This window comes from Protopterus annectens, chromosome 17.part0 (genome assembly GCF_019279795.1).
Source record: "Protopterus annectens isolate FY-2018-M chromosome 17.part0, PAN1.0, whole genome shotgun sequence".
NCBI classification, from domain to species: Eukaryota; Metazoa; Chordata; order Ceratodontiformes; family Protopteridae; genus Protopterus; species Protopterus annectens.
The window spans coordinates 349972656-349994501 of NC_056751.1; the positions used below are offsets into that span (position 1 = coordinate 349972656).

General features: G+C 42.0%; 1 protein-coding gene across 1 annotated transcript in view; it reads right to left on the reverse strand.

The window, feature by feature from the left end:
• GTF2H1 (general transcription factor IIH subunit 1) overlaps nt 1–21846 on the reverse strand; it is a 1328232-nt gene that overhangs the window by 464832 nt on the left and 841554 nt on the right. The window contains exon 11 of the mRNA XM_044059405.1: nt 4823–4911. Coding sequence (XP_043915340.1) covers nt 4823–4911 — 89 coding nt within the window. The remainder of the gene's footprint in view (nt 1–4822; nt 4912–21846) is intronic.

A 21846-nucleotide genomic window follows, 5' to 3' on the forward strand; every position in this document is an offset into this window, starting at 1 on the left:
GTAACCAGGCTTCTGGGTACAAAGGTAAATGGCCCCCAACTGCCTCCGGAGACGGACAGGTGGGCTTCCTTTCAGGAGGCACTGAAAGGGCTTACCAAAGAAAGATTCTCTGTAGACCTGATTCTGCGGATCCCCTCTGCCACTTGGTTGATGTCTTCCATTACTACTTCGCCCTCTGCCCCTGGTGGAAAATTCACCACGTGTGTCCTGGAAAGCTCTCTGGGATTTTCGAAACCACATTTTTCCACTTCCTTTCTGACCTTTGGGATATGGTCTGTTAGGGAAAAATGGTCTTCTATGGCAGAGTCTTTCCTTCTTGCTCACATCTGGTTACTGTGCCCTTGACTTTGGGTCCGAACAGAGACGAGCCATCAAACGGGGTGTTCACAAAGGAAGATTTAAATGTCTCAGTGAAGTCACACAAGCGCATCCAAGAATGTCTCCTTTGGGAAATTCCTGAACCCGCTGCTCTACTCGTTCCATCTGCTGTATAAGAAATCAGTCTCATGGAGGAGTTGACAACTGAATTTAAGGCAGAGAGCCGACAGGAAACTTTCTCCAAAACCCCTTCAGCTACTGAACCTTGGAGAGTGCCTCCTAACACCTTCAGGAGATCTCTCTGTAATCTAGTAAAATGGGTCAGGTAATTCAGTGGTCTGAGAGCATAAATCACTGAAGAAAAAATGCTCTTTCCATGTCTGTCCATTGTACGAGACTACTTGCTCAGTGGATGAACAGAAGATGATGTCTCAAGAGTTCCTTTTTGGTGGCTGCCTCCACCAACACAGCATCTACTGGGACTCCCTTAGCTAAAAAGGTTTTGTCTTAGGGGGACGTGATAAACTTATCTGGCCTCCAAGGAACAGGTTCCACTGAATCTGGAGACTCCCGCACCTTCCGAGAAAATAGAGCCAGAAGTTTGTCGAAAGGTGGAGACATCGAAGTGGAAGAAGGGTGAGATCTAAAGGCCTTCAGGTACATGGACTCTTCTGCTGAAGGGTTGGTGGACTTCCAGTCGCCTCTCTGCTTAAGTATTTCTAAGAGGTCTCCAAAGAAGACATCATCAGGAGGTGACCATGAGGACCCTTCAGCTTTATTGAGGTTCATATCAGAAGTGATGGATTCCTCTGCAAAGTCTAAATGCTTCCTCTTGCATACATAACCTCTTCTGAGGGACCTCCTCAGAGGGGTACTCTGAAGAGGTTTCAGAAGAGTGGGGGGTACCCTGTGGGGCATCCTGAGGCCTAGGATCTCCACGTCCCTGTGGATGAAAGGGTATAGAGGCAGACACTGCTACTTTTGGGGGAAGAATGTCTGGAGATGACAGAGGAACTGCCTGTGGAGATAGTACTTTCATCACCTCAAAAGCCCCCAGCCCCTGATCCGAGGAAATCCCTGGATCTGAAGAAGTCGAATAAAACCCCTGGGATCAAGGATGACGGCCTTGAGGATGAGGTAGGAGCAGAGATCACCCGAGCTGATGCCCCACAAGGCAAGGTCAGATCTGACAACTGTCCAATCTGACACCCTCCCACACCTGAAGAGACAGCGTCAGCACCTAGACTCCATGAGCTCCGATGGAGCCGAGGACGTCAGAGCAATGGTCAGATCCAAAGATCCCGTAATAGGTCTTGGGTCCGATGGTTCCACTGATATCAGCTCAGGACATTCTGACTCCAAAGTCCGATGTCAGATCTGAGGAGGAATCAAAGCAGAAGGGGAGGATGTGGTCAGATCCGAAGTACTCAGGGTTGGATCCGATAACAGCCTGGCCAGCGCTGGTGTCCTTAATAGCCTCTGTACCACTCAATCCACGTTGTTGTCGGATAGGCTCCTGGAAGACCAAGTGGAGGGGGCTGGAGACTTGGAAGGTTGAAGTATAGGTGATCTTAGAGTAGGGGAGAACAGCTCCAAGACAGGGGACAGGCTCCGCAACTCAAATTCTACCGGCACCCAGACTGATGGTGCTGGAGCTGTAGATTTTTCAGACCGACAGACTTAGCATCCAGTGTCAAAATTCTGGCAACCTATTTTGAAGGCTCAGATGGAGGACTAGAAGAGGAAGATCTCTTCTCAGACTTGTTTTGAAGATTTTGAAGATGGAGATTGGTCAGATTTTGATAAACCCGGACCTTCTTATATTGCTTCTGAGACACCCGGGAGACTGAAAGGAAAAGGGGTAGCCCTCTAACTTAAATGGGCTAAGGGTAAGGCAGTTCTCTAATTTAAACAAACTGACCTTAACAATTCCTAAAAGAGAAAAACAAGAGTAAGAAGGCCTCTCTAACTTAAACGGGCTATTAAGAGTCTTAAGGTGGAGGCCGGGATAGGGACAAGAAGGCCTAGGTGGAAGACAACGACTAACAGCAGAAAAACAGGCACAACAAAGCGGAAATAAACTAGCACAATAACTAGTTATCTAGATTAATAATAGTGAAGAACAGGAAATTTCCAACAATAGTGATTATAAGATAGAGTATACTTAGCCAGAGCCAGAACGACCACCTGATCTTGTTTAGCAGCAAACAAGACCTGGGGAGCTTTACTAGTGCATGCTGGGATAGAGTTTAGCCATGACCTAGTGGAAGACCTCGAGCTTGTGTATAAAGGCCAAATCAGATCCAAGGACTGGATCCGTACCCATCCTGGTAAGAATGAAGGCGAGATAGGACAACAGCACATAACATATTTGGATTATTAACAAAGAGATGTTTGAGAGGAGGAATATAGGGTGACAGAGGTTGGAAGAGAAACACTGGGATTTTTTTGTGAATGACAGCCTACTTAATGCTCCCAATCTTGCTACTCCTAACCCATTACATTAAAGCCTCTAATCACACACTAAACTTGGAAAAAATCAATTATTTTCCCTCTTAAGAATCCAAATATACCATGAAGTTCCTCTCTTGTCTTACCCAATATATCTCTCAGTGAATTAAAATAACTAACAATGAAATATAAAGCCAATATTTGTTCTACTCATTATACAAATATCAGCACTCTTATAAAAAGGTCAAAAATCAACAGAGGACTGAAACAAACTTAAATTTGGTCCTTTATCTAGGTCATCAATAAATCACCCCTTGGCTCGTTTGCAACAATTCTGTTTCCCATATTCCTCCAGATTTTATCTCGAATCTCCAAACAAAATTATTTTGCAACTTTTCTGGCACAACAATTAGCCTGGCATTAGTTTCAATCTTTCAGAATAAAAGAAAAACTGTGATCTTAAACACTTTATTATAACCTTTCAAGGGTGGTCAAATTTGAGATTTCTGACCAGTTTAGTTTTCCAGTCAACAGCACTTTATTAAGGATACAAATGACTTGATAAATGAAACTGGAATTTCCTACAAATCTCTTCTTTTTCTAGTCAAGTTATCACCATATTTTCCAAAACATTCTTCTTCTGTTTTTTGAAATTTCTGTTTTAAATACTCAAAATGTAAGAAATTGGGTCTGTTTGACATATCCTTACTAATCTTGTAGTTAATCTCATTATTAACAAATACACCTCTAAATATTACAACCTTTCCAATGATCTGAAACATGTGCCTGTGTTACCTGGCAGAAAATGGTTCATTAACGGTGAATTCAACCTTGTGAGTTCACTTCAACCTTACAAGAAACTCTTTTTATAGCCCAATTTAAAATGAAGAATCTAAATACTCAGACTTACTGTAATACAACCACAAGAAATGTGAATTAGTCTTTTAATTCTACAGTCACCATACTTTTCAAAACTATATCTTTCTCAATACTGGTCCTCAGATCAGTATCAAACCAGGCTGAGCTCTTATCTGTGTTAATGCATACAAGTGTTTATCATATTCCGAACTTGCATATCAACAATGTGAGTTGCTGCAAAATTCCTACCTAATACCCTACCCTTCTATGCATAAAACATTATCTTCAGAAGTTTCCACGTGTGGGAAGAAAATTCTGTTTTGACCCAATACATATCTTACAGGCTTATAATTCTATGTGAATGACATGGAATTTGTGTTTACTAGATAATCTGGTAAACCTGTTTAGCATTAGAAAAAACATGTCTGTAAGAAATAACTTTTTTGAGTTGCAATCCAGTATCCTCCTCCAGAAGAAAATTATATGCGATGTAATATATCAGCATGGGTCAGATTCTTCATCAACAAGGACTGGATGGGAAGAGAAGAAATCAATTTGAAACTTTGGTGTTCAATCATCAAGAATACCATGGCAGCATGGAAAGTTTCACAGAAATTCTCAACAGACCCTGAGAAATTCCCCAACATCTGAATAATCTCAATATTCTTTAACATCAAAATGAATCACAGGTTAAAATTCTACATCTGTAACTATGTAGTTCTCAGACTTTGACACTACTGGCTATTCTGCTCTTTGGTAACATGCTACACTGTACAGTTAAGTCAGGATGTAATTATGTGAGTGCTGTTGTAACTTTACTATGTTCTTTAACTGTGGCTTCTAAGGAATCAAAATTACTAAGACAATCATTATTCATCAGCATGATCCCTTGGACAATGTGTACGAATAGTATAAAGTGATTTTGCTTTATTAGTTTAGAATATTTTTGTGCAGTTCATATTTATTGGTGCTTTTGCCATGTGTTGCATTCAATTTTGCAATATCAAGCAACTTACTGTCTTGGAAACAAAATGGAAACATTAGCAGTACAAACTGTGATTATTAAAAATAATAATAATAAAAAAACAACAGAGGGAACACTTGCACTCTCCAACAAAGACTTTGTGTGTTATCTCTATGAACTAAACAGGTATGAAGCAAGCAACCTGCTTTAACTTCTCTAGTAATGACTTACCGGTCTGATTTTTTCAGATTCAGTGCAATAGTTCTCCTCCCGCTATTTTTCTCCAAGTCTTCATATTCTATGGCTTCTTGTAGTTTAACCTAGCAAGGTACCAAATGAGTAAAAACTTTTCATTTAAGAACAAAATCTGGCTAAATTGCTTCTCCTTACTAATTTTAAAGCTAGAATTCATTTTTTGACTTTTAACATGTCAAATGAAAAAGCATTAGGACAAAGAGACCTGCCTAACCATCTATAGCTTTGGGATGGTGGAGAGAATATATCAAAAACCAAGAATGCATTTACAAAGACATTTTATTTTTGTAGAAGCAAAGAAATAACACTATAACAAACACAAACACTATTTAGTTGCAATGATATATTTACTTCAAAGGTGGAACAAAACACTTTTACCAGGCAACTTCATGCACCTACTGTTATCACTGTGGCCAGTCATCATAAAATCTCCTACAAACAGATATTCATATTATGCCTGGCTCTTTGCCAGAAGGCTCTTTTTGGTGAATCAGCATTTGAGGGTAATGTACACAGTATCAGACCACAAGGAAAAAAACAAATATATTACACAGAATTCAACTTTTTGTCTTGCACTGACAGAAAATAAGGGTGGGTTGACACGACTTGAAGAGCTATCACTGCAGGAAGTTTACTGCTTTTTTCAAGGACATCGTTAATAAAGGTACACTTCAGAAACAACCACCAATAGCACCAAAAAGTCAGTTTGGGTTGCAGTTTGTGGCACCATACTTCAAGACCAAAAAATCCAAATGCATACTCATCTGGAAAACAACTGTCTAGAGCAAAAAGAAAGAAATGTGATTAGTGCTACATAAGCAGCTCCTCAGATGTCAGGAAATGGATAGCTAAGTGCAAATAAAAGAGGAATCCATGCTGCTGGCAAAAGATTATAAATCAGGGAGAATAAAACTGGCAAATTTTAAAATGTTTCGTAACACAGAAATAATGAAAGGGATAAGTTCAATATAGTGCAAGAAATTCTAGGAAAGCTACAAACATATGTTAATGTGAGACAAAAAAAGAAGAGCTGATGGATAATTGAGAGACAAAGATACAGCTTATGAAATAACCTTTAGTTGAAGTGCATCAATTAAGGATAGCTCCACTATCGTAAATAGAAATATGTCTGACTATGACCAAGGTAACCTTCACTGAACATGGCATAGAGAAGATGACAGTGCCTATCCTGGGAATACAATAAGGCAATCCAGTGCTACAATCCTTTGAAGAAGGATTGTTGAAACAAATACCTGAGGTAAGCATCTGTCACCAAACTGCATCTGCATTAGGCTTCACTGTAGTTGCATGAGAGCATACATTCACATATGGAAAGGCGGAGTGGTTCCTTGTGTGACACAGGCTACATGGTTCCTGTCCAGGGGAATGATTAGGGCTTACAAAGAACACTCATATGGCTACACAAATGACCGTCACTTAGGATAGCTCTTGCCACCATGCTGGAAATATATAGTATAAGAAAGTGAATAGGCTCAAGTCTGTTAGTGGGGGTTGCTGTCTACAGGTATAGGGTGGCAAAATGCATATAGAAAAAAATGTACAAGTCACTAAAAAGTACTGGACAGTTAGAAAAGCTAAAACTGTGTAAACTACTTACCTTAACAAAACTCTTCAAGGGGATGCCCCTGTAATAATAAATCATTGCATTTAATAATGTAAGCAACTTATCGTGACATCAGCTCTTCAAGAAGGGAGTCCCTGTTGATGATGATGATGCTAATAAAAACAAAATATTGCATTTCAGTCTACCCACTTTCTGTGTAGACTTGGTCAAGCTTCTTCAGCTGTTCATTTTTCCCTGCAAAGATGAATGCTGATCTCATACCTGCAAAGGTACTGACACAAGTGGAGTAAACCTCTAATACTCCTAGAAGGATCACATAGGAGTCCGAATGGAGAGATAAGTCAGCAAGCAAAGGACAGTAGTAGTGCTGAAATTGAATTCATCCTCAAGTTTTGGTGAGTACCTTCACGAGGTAGACCCTGTTTTTCACAAAAACTCACTAAGACAACACTGACATATAGACTGTATTTATATAGCATATATCATGGACAGAAGTAGGTCAAAAATTAAAACAGACAACTGGGTGTACAAGACTCAGGATAAAAAAGTGCCCAATCCTGTTAGGTGCACTGGTGCAGGACTGGAAAAAATGACAGTATAAAATCCTCAAAATACAGAAACATTTCTACAATGGAGCCAGACCAGACCCAGATGGAGGATGCTCCCCTTTATAGGAAGAAGTAGAAGTCCACAAAAAATCACAACAACGGATAGGCCAAAGAAGAGCCATAAAGACAACAGAATGGACTATTGAGGATAAGAAAGAAATTATGTAGTTACTATTATACAAAAAGCCCAGAATTTCCAAACACAAGATAAACAAAAAGACTATGAGAAATTAGAGGAAAGAAAAAATACTTCCACAAGAAGAACTGTCAGAAGCCTCAAATAAAAATGCATGTTCATTAATACAACAGATTTGTGAAAAACAGTATACAGACCAAGAAACTTTGATCTGTTTGAAAAAAGAAGCATTTGAGGAAGTGTGAAAATATAAACAACAAAACCTAGAGATTTTTGAAAAGTATAAAAAGAAATATGGACATGGGAAAGAGAGATTTGATATGGTGCAATATTTATGCAAAGGCAAAGCCAAATGAATCAATATAAAGAAGGCAGCCCAAAAGATATTCAAAAAGAAATACAGGCAAAGGCATCCAGATATGGAACATTTCACAATAAAAAAATATCACAAAGAGGGAATGTAGACAAGAAAATTAGTAACGCAGAAGTTAAAAAAGTAGAAGCTGAAGTTATGGAGTGCCTGCAAAGTGAAGGATTTGGTGTAGAAGGTCTAACACAGGTTACATTACAGTATGATGGAATGAATCCCCAAAGTAAAGAAAACAGGAAGATCAAGAGACATCTGAAGAAGAAGAAGAAATATGTACATGAGAAAGAAGAAGATATTTAATATGGTGTGATATCTATGCAAAGGAGAAAGTAAAATTAATCAATACAAAAACACCAAACATCCGGACATGGAAAACTTTACAATACAAAAAAAATAAGAAAATAAAGAGGAAAAGGAGATTAGTAATGGAGAAATTAAGGAAATAGAAACTGAGGTTATGGAGTACCTGTGAAGTGAAGGATTCATTGTAGAAAATCTAATTCAGAAAGCACCACAACAGGATAGAGTAACAGACATCCATATTAAGGGGAAACCAGTGGAATGGAAAGCAATTGGTCAGGTGCCATTTGAAGATATTTTGGAGCCTTCTAAAGGAAATCAGTATAAACGTTCACTTGAAGCTGGACAGCAAGGAAAGGAACAGGAAACTGTGGAAACTCTGATGCAGTCAAGGTTGAGGAGTGATAGGCCAGTGAGCAACGGATGGCACAAGATGAAATTGAAGAGAATGTGCCACAGGAAGATGCTAAAGAACTTTCTATAGAATGCCCGTCAAGAAATGGGAAACAAAAAATGTGCCCTTGGTTTAGAAGAAAATGAGCTAAAAGAGAGTTGCTTGATTTAACAGAGACAGACAGACACATTAAGATAAATGAACAAAACAGACTGCAGAAAGTCAATAAAACCCAAAAAGTCAGAAGTTTGATAAAACAAACACAGTAATTAGGACTGTCCGTAGAGATCCATATGATATAACAGAAGTAAACAGTATATATTACTGTGCAGCTAAATTAATAACTGATAAAATTCTACCACAAGAACACAGGGAAGTGAGGGAAAGGAAGGGGAGAAATCAAATACTATCATGGGAGTATCAAAGAGAGAAAAAGTACAGTTCTGTACACTTACCATAAATGTAGATGTTCGAGTGTATTCACTGTTGCAGTCATTACATTTGGGTAATCTGCTGGCAGGTTGCCCTCAGTCGGCATGAATTCCAAAGTCTTGGGTCCTACGTCGGTTGCTGTCTCCTCTTCCATGACGTCAGGTCGTCAGGGGTATAAAACAAGCAGCCGACGACATTTTCTTTAGTTTTTCTTGCCCGAGATGTCAGGTGCCCCCAAAAAGGTAGCAAAAAAAAAAAAAAAAAAAAATATATATATATATATATATATATATATATATATATATATATATATATATACATGCAACAATGCAAACTTTACATTCATCTACAAGCAAATACACCACATAGGTTGTAGAAGATAGTGAAGGAATGAGAAACTCCAGAATAAAAGGGGGATGGCGGGTAACCTGGACTGCAACAGTGAATACACTTGAACATCTACATTTATGGTAAGTGTACACAACTGTACTATGTTCTTCGTGTTTCACTGTTGCATTCATTACATTTGGGTAGAATCCCAAAGCTATGGATGGGAGGCTGGAGCTAAACAGCATTAGGGGCGGCTATAAGGCCCTGCAGAACTTCAGTGGCAAAGCCTGCCCTGGACTTAGAGAGGCAAATGATAATGCTTTGTAAAAGTGTGAACAGAACTCCAAGTAGCAGCCTCTAGAATGTCTTTGGTTGGTACTCCACTGAGAAAGGCTGCTGATGTAGCTGCAGCTCTGGTGGAATGACACCTAATGCCCTTGGGCACAGGTCTGCCATGGTGTAAGTAGCAGAAATGAATGCAGTGGCTTATCCACTTTGAAATAGTCTACTTTGAAATAGCCTTTCCTTCTGATCCTGCAACATATGTCACTAGTAACTGCTCAGTTTTTCTTAGAGCTTTAGTCCTGCTCAAGTAGAATCTTAGCTGTCTGTGTACGTCCAATGAATGCAGAATCCTCTCCCCCTTGTTCTGCGGATTTGGATAAAAGGTTGGCAGATGAATAGTTTGGTTAAGAACCACACTGGAAACCACCTTAAGCATAAATGAAGGACTGGCCCTCAGGGACACCCTGTCTGGGTAAAAAATTATAAAAGGCTCCACAGCCATGAGGGCCTGTAGCTCTGAGACTCTTCTTGCTGAAGTAATTGCCAGGAGCAGAGCTGTTTTCCATGACAAGAACTTTAGGTCTGCAGTAGCAGCTGGTTCAAATGGAGGCAGGGTGAGCTTTTCCAACACATAATTGAGGTCACATGCAGGAACTGGTGATCTTCTGGGAGGCCTTAAATTTTTGGCAGATACTGCTTTAGTAAAGGATGAGAAAAGATTGGTGGCTCTGTGTTCTAATGAGCCGAGATGGCGGAGGCATGGATTTTTATTGATGAAAAAGATAGGCCTTTGTCAAGCATCTCAGTCAAGTATTCTAAAATCTGAGGAATATTTGGCTCTGCTGTATCAGTTCCTTGTGCTTGGTTCCAAGCGAGAATCTCTTCCATTTATCAGCATAAGATTTTCTAGTACTAGGCCTTCTGGCTTCCAAAATGACATCCATCACAGCTTTACTGAGAGGTGTTGTTTGAATAACTACATAATCAGCCATGCTGCCAGGTTCAGTGTTTGGAGCTGATTGTACAGGATTTGATTGTTTTGCTGGGACAACAGCAGCGGCCTTAGGTCAGCTGGTGCCCTAGGCAAAAGGGCTCCAGAGTAGCCCCCCCCACACCACCCTGGTGCCCCCAACCTAGTCTACCTACACCAAATAAATACTGGAAAAGCGCCCCTGCTACAGTGGCGCCCTAGGTGGCCGCCTAGTTGGCCTATGCCTAAGGCCGGCCATGGGTAAGTACCAAGCTGCGAATTGAGACATGTTCCTTGGGATTGGGTACCAGTACTGGCAGGGCCAGTCCGGGGCAATTAGTATCATCTTTGGTTTCTCCTGTCTGACTTTTAGTAGCACCTTGGGAAGAAGAGGCAGAGGAGGAAAGGCGCAAACTGATAGGTTTTTCCAACTGAAGGATAGGGCATCCACTTTCAATGCTTGTCCGTGATAAGTCCTTGTGCAGAATTTTTTCAGTTGATAATTTTGAGGAGAGGCAAATAGGTCTATATCCGGTCTCCCCCATTTCTTTATTATCATGCTGAAGACTTGTGGATCTAGTTTCCACTTGTGAGGGTCCATAAGGTTTCTGCTTAAATCGTCTTGCAGAGTATTTTGCTTTCCTGGCAGGAACTGATCTTGAAGATGTTCTTGGTAAGTCAAGACTGTGTCCCACAGTGCCATGGCTATTCTGCAAAGGGGGTATGAGTGCATGCCCATCTGCTTGTTTATATACCACATCACCGTGGTGTTTTCCGTCTTTATCAGTAGTTGTCCTGGATGAAATAAGTCCTTGAAGGCTGTCAGGGCATTTTGAACAGGTAACATCTCTTTTTGGTTGATATGCAGATGCATTTGTTTTGGGGTCCATATGTCCTGAATGCATCTTCCCGCCAGGTGGGCCCCCATGGATAATCTGATGCATCTGTTGTTAAGGTTTGGCTGGCAGGGGGTAGAGTGAAAGCACGTCCCATGTTCTGGAGACATGCCTTTGCCCACCATAGAAATTCCTGTTGTAGGCAGGGAATGAGCAGAATCACTGCTTCCAGACTGTGACAATGCTGACTCCATAAACTTTTTAGGTACCATTGTAGTTTCCTCATATGCGGTGTTGCATATGGAATCAGTAGGATGCAGGATGCCATGAACCCCAAAGCCTGCAGAGTTTGTCTTGCAGATAACTGGGTTTTCGTTGCCATCAGTTTGAAGTAAGTAGTCAGTTGCCTTTGTTTGTCTGGCGTGAGGAAAGCCATCTGGGCAGTTGTATTCAAGCTTGCACCCAGGAATGTTATCTTTTGAGAGGGTACCAGTTGTGATTTATTTTCGTTTATTGTGTACCCTAGGCATGTTAGAAGCCTTTTCACAAATGCCAGGTACTGAAGAAGAATGTCCTTGTTCTCTGCTTAAATGAGACAGTTGTCCAAATAAGGATAAATCTGTATAATTTTTTGTCTGCAAAATGCAATTACTGGTGTCAGGCACTTTGTAAAGACCCTGGGCACAGTAGATAAGCCAAAGGGCAGCACAGAGAATTGTCAATGCGTGGAGCCAGCCTTGAAACAGCGGTATCTTCTGCACGTTTCCCTTTTCGGATATGCAGGTTTGCCTCTTTTAGATCTAATGTGACCAGCCAAGCGTTTTTGCCCAGCATGGGCAGAAGCTGCTGTAAAGTTAGCATTTTGAATTTTGGAATGTCCAGGTATGTGTTCAAAACTGATAAGTCCAGTATTGGGCGCCAAGCCTTGTCTTTTCTGGGGACCAAGAACAGTCTTGAATAAAAACCTTGTCCTTTTTCCTGTTCTAGTACTGGCTGACTAGCCCCCATATCCATGAGGGACGTAACCTGTTTCTGTGCTTCTGCCCATTGATTTTTGGCAGATCTCATCAACCGTTTGCCACTGGCAGAGTATGGAAGCGGAATTTGCATCCCTGAGATACTATGTTTAGCACCCACTCGTCCTGGGTTACTAACTGCCAATTTTGAGCAAAAAAGTGCTAATTTTCACCCTAAGGGTGCTGCCAAAAGGTAAGTGTTTGGTGATGGCAGAGGGAAGTCATTGGGACTGTTTTCTGTAGGGTTGCGCTTTACCTCCTCCAGATTTGCAGGTAGAAGCCCCCCATTGCTTTGACCTGTAAGAATCTTGTAACTGGTATCTAGATCCTTTAGGGCATCTGGATTTGCCCCTTTGAGCTCTGTCGGACACAGGAAAGGACCAATTTTTTGAAGGCCAGTGTCTACTGAATCTTGGTGGCTGCACTTGTAAGAAGTCTTTTACAGTTTGCAGACTTAGCTTTGTCTTCCATTTTCTTTAAAACCTCTTCTGCCTTAATACCAAACAGAGTATCATGCTGTAAAGGTGCATCCCATAATTTAGCTTTAACATGATCAGGCAAATTTTGCTCTTTTAGCCAGGCATGCCTCCTAATCACAGATCCAGTAACTGCGGCCCTGCAGGAGGCCTCTAAGGAATCAAAACCACATTGCAAAGTATGCTTTCCAACTTGTTCAGCTGCATGCAATAATTCCTGCAATTCTTTACTTTCTGCACATTCAGAAGTCAACATCATTTTCTGTTTCAGCAATTCCATAACATGTTGTTGATACTTGAGCATATGAAACTGGCAGTTTAAGGCCCTAATTGCCAAGGTTGCAGATGTATAAACCTTCTTCCCCCATCTATCCAGTGCCATTGAATCTCTGTCAGAGGGGGTAGGATTTTTTGCTGTTGAGGCCTTAATCCCCTTTGGACTCTGTGAAACAGTTTCAGGGTCAGCAGCAGGGTTTCTAAATAAAAATTTGTGTGAGTCAGGGACCCTGTAATATCTGTCTGGCTTGTTGGGAGCCGGAGGTAAGGAGTCTGGAGTCAAGCTCGACTCCGAAAACACATCATCCACAATGTCTAAAACAGGAGGTATGGCTAAAGGCCTATGCTGAGGGAGAAGAAGGAAATCCCTGAGTCTCTTTTTTGATTCTGAGAAATCTTGACTCTCCCAGTGAGAATGCTCCCTCAAAGTACGCAAGGTTTCTCCAAATGTATAATCCTCAAGAGGTGATGCAGATGGGATAGATTCCCCTGCATCAGAATCCTCATAGGGAGGTATACATAATTCCTGATTAGAAAAGGAATCAGAAAAAATAGAAACCTGATCTGAAGATTCATAATCAGTGTCTTGCCTAGGCCTCTTATCTGGAGGGGGTTGGGAACCCCTGATCAAGGTAATTAGGTCTTCAGCCATTTTGATCATCTGTTTTTTGGGCATAGAGGCCTGTGCATGTGGCTCATGCGTTGTTTTTTTAGCTTTAGAAGTTGCTTTTGTCTTTGATTTTGAAGCTGGCGTCGGTTTTATATAAAAATGTTGAGGCCTGAATACACCCTCAGAAGCCGGTGCCTGCTCAGCAGCTAAGGACCCATCCGAGGGAGAGACATCCGTGGGTACAATACTTTGAGAATCTCGCGGTGTGCCGGACTCCACATGGGTCTCGGTAGGGGCCTGCAACTTGAAAGTAGCGGGTATCAGGGGCTGCGAAAGCACCTCACTGAGTACCGGCGACTGGCTTAGGAGAAGCTTTGTCGTCGGTTTTGGACCTTGACTGTCTGTCTCTGTCCTTTTCTTTGCGTTTTTTTGTGTACTCCGGTAGTCGGATTGCTATCCGACGACATTTCAGGGTAGTTAAATCTGTTTCCAAAATATTTTGAGGCAAAAATATACCAACGCTTAATAGTGTGTTAGTTAAATCTAGCACAAAACCGACAGCCAGGCATGTTGCGATTAGGGCCTAGGCAAGGAATACAGTATAAATGAAAATCCTTATGAGGTATTTGCTTCCCACAAGTAATACAATTATTAACTTTTTCTAACATCGGTATGGAGCAAAAAAAGTTTCTCCTAATGGGGTACTTAGCTTTAGTGAAGACTTCGGTTCTGAAACTCAAAAATTTCAGGAGTCGGCCGACCGGCACTAGCAAACTGCTTCTGCTTCGGGGACCGCGCGGCAGGAAAGACTAAAGAAAATGGCGTTGGCTGCTTGTTTTATACCCCTGATGACCTGACATCATGGAAGAGGAGACAGCAACCGACGCAGGACCCAAGACTTTGGAATTCAGGCCGACAGAGGGCAACCAGCCAGCACATTACCCAAATGTAATGACTGCAACAGTGAAACACAAAGAACATCTATAAAGCACTTAAGACATAAAAGTGTCACTGTTAAAAGAGTATAGAGGAGGGAACAGATCAACAAAAACAGAAAGACAGATGTGATAAAAGCAATGATCAGTATTAGAACATATCAGGATCTATTCATGCACTATTGCAAATGAAAAACTAAAAATCTCGGAACAGGCAGAAAAACAGAAGTTAGGCAGATAAATATAAAGGAAAAATACAAAATAAGCAATTTATTGATGACCCAAAAATGTTTTATAGAGAATTGGGAAACAATGTAAAAGGAACTGAAAGACCACCAAAAAAATGAGGAAATGGATATATTTTGGAAAAGTATCTAAGATCTTGTGGAATATAAAGATGCTAAATGGATAGAAGTAAAAGACAAAATAAGTTTAAAGGTAGAGGATATGAAATGGGATGAAGTAACAGCCACAGAATTGCATTAAAGTTAAGAAAAGCCTCTAATAGGAAAACCCGAGGCCCAGATGCAGTACCTAACTTCTGGTTAAAATTATTAGCATCTTTGAACAACAATTTAGCCATGAGTAAGAACTATTTATATGTACACCCCAAACAGACACCAACCTGGCTAACAACAGGAAAAAAGTACAGTTTTGTACACTTACCATAAATGTAGATGTTTGAGTGTATTTACTGTTGCAGTCATTACATTTGGGGTAATCTGCTGGTAGGTTGCCCTCAGTCGGCCTGAATAACAAAATCTTGGGTCCTGTGTCAGTTGCTGTCGCCTCTTCCATGACGTCAGGTCGTCGGGGGTATAAAACATGCAGCCGACACCATTTTATTCAGATTTTCTTGCCCCAGATGTCAGGTGCCCCTCAAATGGGGATATATAAACAGCAATATATGTAAATGTACTTTTAGCAACATAAACTTTACCTTCATCTAAAAGCAAATACACCACAAAAGCTTTAGAATATAGTGAAGGAAAGAGAAGTTATAGAAAAGGGGGATGGCGGGTGGGTAACCCGGACTGCAACAGTAAATACACTCGAACATCTACATTTATGGCAAGTATACACAAAGTACAGCTGTGTACCTACCATAAATGTAGATGTTCGAGAGTATTCACTGCTGCAGTCATTACACTTGGGTTATCCTACTGGCAGGCTACCCACAGTCGGCCTGAATTCCAAAGTCCCGGTCCGGCGTCAGTTGCCTAAAGGGTAGGCTAAACAATTTGCAAATAAAAAAGAATGCACAAACATAAACATTAGCTTCCTCTACAAGCAAATACACCACATAGGTTGTATAGAATAGAGAAGTACAGATAAGTCCCAGCAATGAAAGGGGAATGGTGGGAGGGTAACCTGGACTGCAACAGTGAATACACTCGAACATCCTACATTTATGGTAGGTACACAACTGCACTATGTTCATCGTGTTTCACTGTTGCAGTCATTACACTTGGGTTGAATCCCAAAGCTGAGGTTGGGCGGCTGGGTCTAAATAGGATTAGGAGTGGCTATGAAGCCCTGCAGGACTGCAGTGGCAAAGTCTGCTCTGGATTTAGAGTAAAGAGGTAAGTGATAGTGCTTGGTAAAAGTGTGCACTGAACTCCAAGTTGCAGCCTCCAAAATTTCCTTGGTTGGTACTCCTCTGAGAAAGGCTGCTGAAGTGGCTGCTGCCCTGGTAGAATGTGGCCTAATATTCTTAGGCACTGATTTGCCATGCTATGCATAGCAGAAACAAATGCAGTGTCCTATCCATTTTGAAATAGTCTGCTTTGAAATAGCCTTTCCTTGTGATCCTGCAGCGTATGCCACAAAAAGTTGCTCAGTTTTTCTGAAAGCTTTTGTCTTGTCCAAGTAGAAGCGTAGCTGCCTGTGTATGTCCAAAGAGTGCAGAAGTCTCTCTCCTTTATTCTGGGGATTTGGATAAAAGGTTGGTACATGAATGGTTTGGTTAAGAGCCACACTGGATACTACCTTTGGCATAAATGTTGGGTTTGCCCTTAGAGAAACCCTGTCCAGGTGAAAAATGATGAAAGGTTCCACTGCCATTAATGCCTGTAACTCTGAGACTCTTCTTGCTGAGGTTATTGCTAGGAGCAGAGCAGTTTTCCATGATAAGAATTTTATCTCAGCTGTATTGGCTGGCTCAAAAGGAAGCAGTGTGAGCTTTTGCAAGACAAAGTTGAGGTCCCATGTAGGTATAGGTGCTCTCCTTGGGGGTCTTATGTTTTTTGCCCCTCTGAGATACTGCCTTAGTAGTGGATGAGAGAAAATAGGAGGTTCCGTATTGTAATGGGCTGAAATGGCAGAGGCATGGATCTTAACCGATGAGAAGGATAGGCCTTTGTCCAGCATCTCAGTCAGGTATTGTAAAATCTGAGGAATATTAGGGACAAGCGGTTCAAGTCCTTGTGCCTGGTTCCAAGCACAAAATCTCTTCCATTTTTCTGCATAAGATTTCCTGGTGCTGGGCCTCTTGGCTTCTAAAATGACATCCATAACTGCTTTAGAGAGAGGTGAGTTCTGAGGGCTATATTATTCACCAAGCAGCCAGATTTAAGGTTCTGAGTTAGCTGTGCAGGATCTGATTGTTTTGTTGTGTCAGCAGATGAGGAATTTGAGGTAAAGTCCAGGCTGGTCCTTGAGACAAGCTCTTTAGGATTGGGTACCAGTGCTGGCGTGGCCAGTCTGGGGCAATCAGAATCATTTTTGGCTTCTCTTGTCTGACTTTTAGGAGTACCTTGGGGAGTAGAGGCAGTGGTGGATAGGCATAAACTGTTAGGCTTTTCCAGCTGAAAGATAGAGCATCCACCTTCCATGCTTGTGAGTGATAAGTCCTTGTGCAGAATCTCTGTAGTTCGCAGTTGTGAGGGCAGGCAAACAGAACTATGTCTGCGCATCCCCATTTCTTTGTTATCATGCTGAAGACTCGTGGATCTAGTTTCCACTCGTGAGGGTCCATGAGGTTTCTGCTTAGGTCATCTGCCAGAGTATTTTTCTTTCCTGGCAGGAATTGTGCCTGCAGATGTACTTGATAGGCCAGTGCTGTGTTCCACAAAGTCATGGCTTGCCTGCAGAGGGGGTAGGAATGTGTGCCCCCTTGCCTGTTTATGTACCACATGACTGTAGTATTGTCCGTCTTTAGTAATAGTTGTCCTGGATGTAGCAGATCCTTGAAGGCTGTCAGGGCATTCTGTAGAGCTAGCATCTCTTTTTGATTGATATGAAGATGCATTTGGTCTGTAGGCCATGTGCCCTGTATGCATTTTCCCGCCATGTGTGCTCCCCAGGCATAATCCGATGCATCTGTTGTTAGTGTCTGCCTGGCTGTGGGTAGAGTGAAAGGCTGTCCCTTGTTGTGGTGACAGGTCAGTGCCCACCATCAAAACTCCTGCTGCAGGCAGGGAATGAGAGTAATTATTGTTTCCAGGCTGTGGCAATGTTGAGTCCAAACACTTTTTAGATACCATTGTAGCTTCCTCATATGCAGTCTTGCATATGGAATTAGCAGGATGCCATGAAGCCCAAAGCCTGCAGAATTTTTCTTTCAGGTAGCTGGGTCTTTGTTGCCATCATTTGAAAATAATGAGTCAGTTGCCTTTGCTTGTCTGGCGTGAGATAAGCCATCTGGGCAGTGGTATTTAAGCTTGCACCCAGAAATATTATCTCGAGAGGTCACTAATTTTGATTTGTTTTCGTTTACTGTATACCCTAGGCAAATTAGTAATCTTTTTACAAACGCCAGACGTTTTAGTAGAATGTCCTTGCTGTCTGCTTGAATAAGGCAGTTGTCCAAGTAGGGATATATTTGAATTCCTTTTTGTCTGCAAAATGCAATTACTGGTGCCAGGCATTTTGTGAAGACCTTGGGCGCAGTAGATAAGCCAAAGGGCAGTGCAGAGAATTGATAATGTATTGAGCCAGCTATGAATCTGAGGTATCTTCTGCAAGATTGTCTGATTGGGACATGCAGGTATGCCTCTTTGAGGTCCAAAGTAACTAGCCAAGCCTTCTTGCCCAGCATGGGTAGAAGTTGGTGTAGTATCAACATTTTGAATTTTGGAATGTCCAGGAAAGTATTTAGAGTAGACAGGTCCAATATTGGTCTCCAAGCTTTGTCCTTTCTGGGTAACAAGAAAAGTCTTGAGTAAAATCCTTGTCCTTGCTCTTGCTGTGGTACTTTTTGAATAGCCCTAATGTCCATGAGAGCAGAAATTTGTCTTTGGGCCTCTGTCCATTGATTGTGTGGCAGGTCTGGCATACCTTTTGGCCTTGGAAGGGTGTGAAAGTGGAACCTGTAACCAAGAGAAACAATATTTAGTACCCATTTGTCTTGGGTAATTTTGTGCCAATTCTGTGAGAAAAGTGCAAGTTTTCCCCCTAAGGGTGCCTGCAAGAGCACCCCATTGCTTAGGTCTGTATGTGCCTTGTAGCTGAGATCTGCCTCTTGGGCGTCTGTATCTGCCTCTTTGTGGCCTGTCTGACACTGGAAAGGACCAATTTTTTGAAGGCCAGTTCCTGCTAAATCTGGGTGGCTGAACCTGTAAGAAATCCTTTACTGTCTGCATTGATTTTGCTTTATCCTCCATTTTCTTTAAGACCTCTTCTGCATTAACTCCAAACAAAGTATTATGCTGTAATGGAGCATCCAACAATTTTGCTTTAACATGATCAGGTAAACTTTGTTCCTTTAACCAAGCATGCCTTCGAATGACAGAAAGTACAGTTTTGTACCTACCATAAATGTAGATGTTAGAGTGCTAATACAGCTGCAGTCATAACAGATGGGTTCTCCTGCTGTCAGGCGGGACCTCGGTCGGCCGAATTCCAAAGTCTAGGTCCAGCGTCAGTTGTTGTCGCTTCTTCCCTGACGTCAGTGTGACAGGGGTATAAAAGAACTAGCCTACGCCATTTTCTTCAGTTTTTCTTGCCCCAGATGTCAGGTGACCCCAGAAGGAAGGCAATACATAAATTTGTGTAATAAAGCAATGCCATATAATCAAAATACAGTAGTGCAAGAAAATACATCAGGAATGAATACCCCAATCAGGTTGCATGAGGAGGTGTTAGCCAATAGGCCTGTCCCAAGAGTGGAAGGAGGGAGGGAAACCTGGACTGCAGCTGTATTAGCACTCAAACATCTACATTTATGGTAGGTACAAAACTGTACTATGTTCATCGTGCATACAGCTGCAGTCAAAACAGATGGGTAGAATCCCAAAGCTAAGAAAGGGGTGGTAGGCACTAGGTGGAACTAGGAGGAGCCAGAATGCCCTGCGAGACTGCAGTGGCAAAGCCCGCTCTAGATTTGGAGTATAATGGAAGGTGGTAGTGCTTGGAGAAGGTATGCACAGAACTCCAAGTGGCTGCTTCCAAAATATCCTTGGTAGGAACTCCTCTGAGAAAAGCTGCAGAGGTAGCCGTGGCCCTTGTGGAGTGAGATCTGATGCCTGTAGGTACAGTTTGCCATGAAAAGAATAGCAAAAACGTATGCAGTGGGCTATCCACTTTGAGATTGTCTATTTGGAAATTGGCTTTCCTTGAGCTCCTACAGCATAGGACACAAAGAGCTGTTCTGATTTTCTGAAAGGCTTTGTTCTGTCCAAATAATAACGCAGTTGTCTGTGGATGTCCAAGGAATGTAGTAATCTCTCCCCTTTGTTTTGAGGATTAGGATAAAAGGTAGGTAAAGTGTATAGCTTGATTCAAAGCTACCCTGGATACCACTTTTGGCATAAAGGACGGGTTGGTTCGTAAGGAAACTATGTCCTGATGGAAGATTATAAAAGGCTGCACAGCCATGACAGCTTGTAGTTCCGATACCCTACGAGCTGAGGTAACAGCCAGAAGGAAAGCTGTTTTCCAGGACAAATATTGCAAATCTGATGAGGCAGCTGGCTCAAAAGGAGGCAAGGTCAGCTTTTCTAGAATGAAATTGAGATCCCAAGCAGGTATTGGTTGTTTCCTTGGGGGTTTTAGATTCTTAGCCCCTCTGAGGAACTGCCTTAAGAGGGGGTGAGAGAATAAGGGTGGATCAGTGTTGTATTTTGCAGAAATGGCTGAGGCATGGATTTTGATGGAGGAGAATGAAAGTCCACTGCTTAGCAGCTCAGCTAGATACTGTAATATTTGAGGTAAATTCAGTTTTTCAGGATCCTGGCCCTTTTTCTCATTCCAGACACAAAACCGTTTCTATTTTGCGGAGTAAGCTTTTCTAGTAGACGGCCTTCTGGTCTCCAAAATGACATCCTGCACCTCCTTGGAAAGTAGGGTCTGTTGTGATGCTAAGGAATCTTCCATGAGGCTAGATTGAGTGTTTTTAGCTGACTGTGAAGAGTTTTGAAGCTGTGCTGAGTCAGAAGAAGAGGCATTAGAGGCAGGGTCCATGGTGGGGAATGCGTCAGGCTCCTCAGGAGTGGGTACCAGTGTTGTCTTGGCCAGTCTGGAGCAATGAGAATCATCTTTGGTCTGTCTGCTCTGGTTTTTAATAGAACTTTGGGCAGCAGAGGAAGAGGTGGGAAGGCATAAACTGTCATTGATGTCCAACTGAGAGAGCGTCCACTCTCCAGGCCTTTGGATGAAAAATCCTTGAGCAGAATTTTGTCAATTGGTGATTTTTGTGGGAGGCAAAGAGATCTATGTCTGGCCTTCCCCATGCTTGAATTATCTCTGTAAAAACTTGAGGATGCAACTTCCATTCGTGTGGATCTGTCATATTTATGCTTAGGTTGTCTGCCAGCGTGTTTTCCTTGCCTGGCAAGTACTGTGCTTGTAGTTCGATTTGTAAGTCTAGGGCCATGCTCCAAAGTGACATGGCCAGTCTGCATAGGGGGTATGAATGTGTTCCTCCCTGTTTGTTTATGTGCCACATTACTGTGGTGTTGTCCGTCCTTATCAATAGTTGACCTGGTTGCAGAAGGTCTTTGAAAGCTATAATAGCATTTATTACTGCTAGCATTTCCTTTTGATTGATGTGAAGGTGCTTTTCGTTTTGGGACCATTTGCCCTGAATGCACCGATCTGTCATGTGCGCCCCCCAGGCGTATTCCGAGGCGTCTGTTGTGATGACTTGATTTGCTTGAGGCTTCCTGAATGGGAGATCTGTGTTTGTTTGGCATGCTTGAGCCCACCACAGAAATTCCTTTTGAAGACATGGAATTAGTGGTATTATTGTTTCCAAACTGTGGCTGTGTTGAGACCATATGTTTTTCAGGTACCATTGAAGTTTCCTCATATGCAGCTTTGCACATGGGATTAGTAAGATGTAAGATGCAAGATGCCATGAATCCCAGAGCCTGCAGGATTTTCCTTGCAGTCAGCCTGGTGCAATTTGCTAGTGTTCTGAAGTATTGAGTTAGTTGCCCCTGCTTCTCTGGCGTGAGATAGGCCATCTGGGTGTTTGTGTCCAAGTTGGCACCCAGGAAAA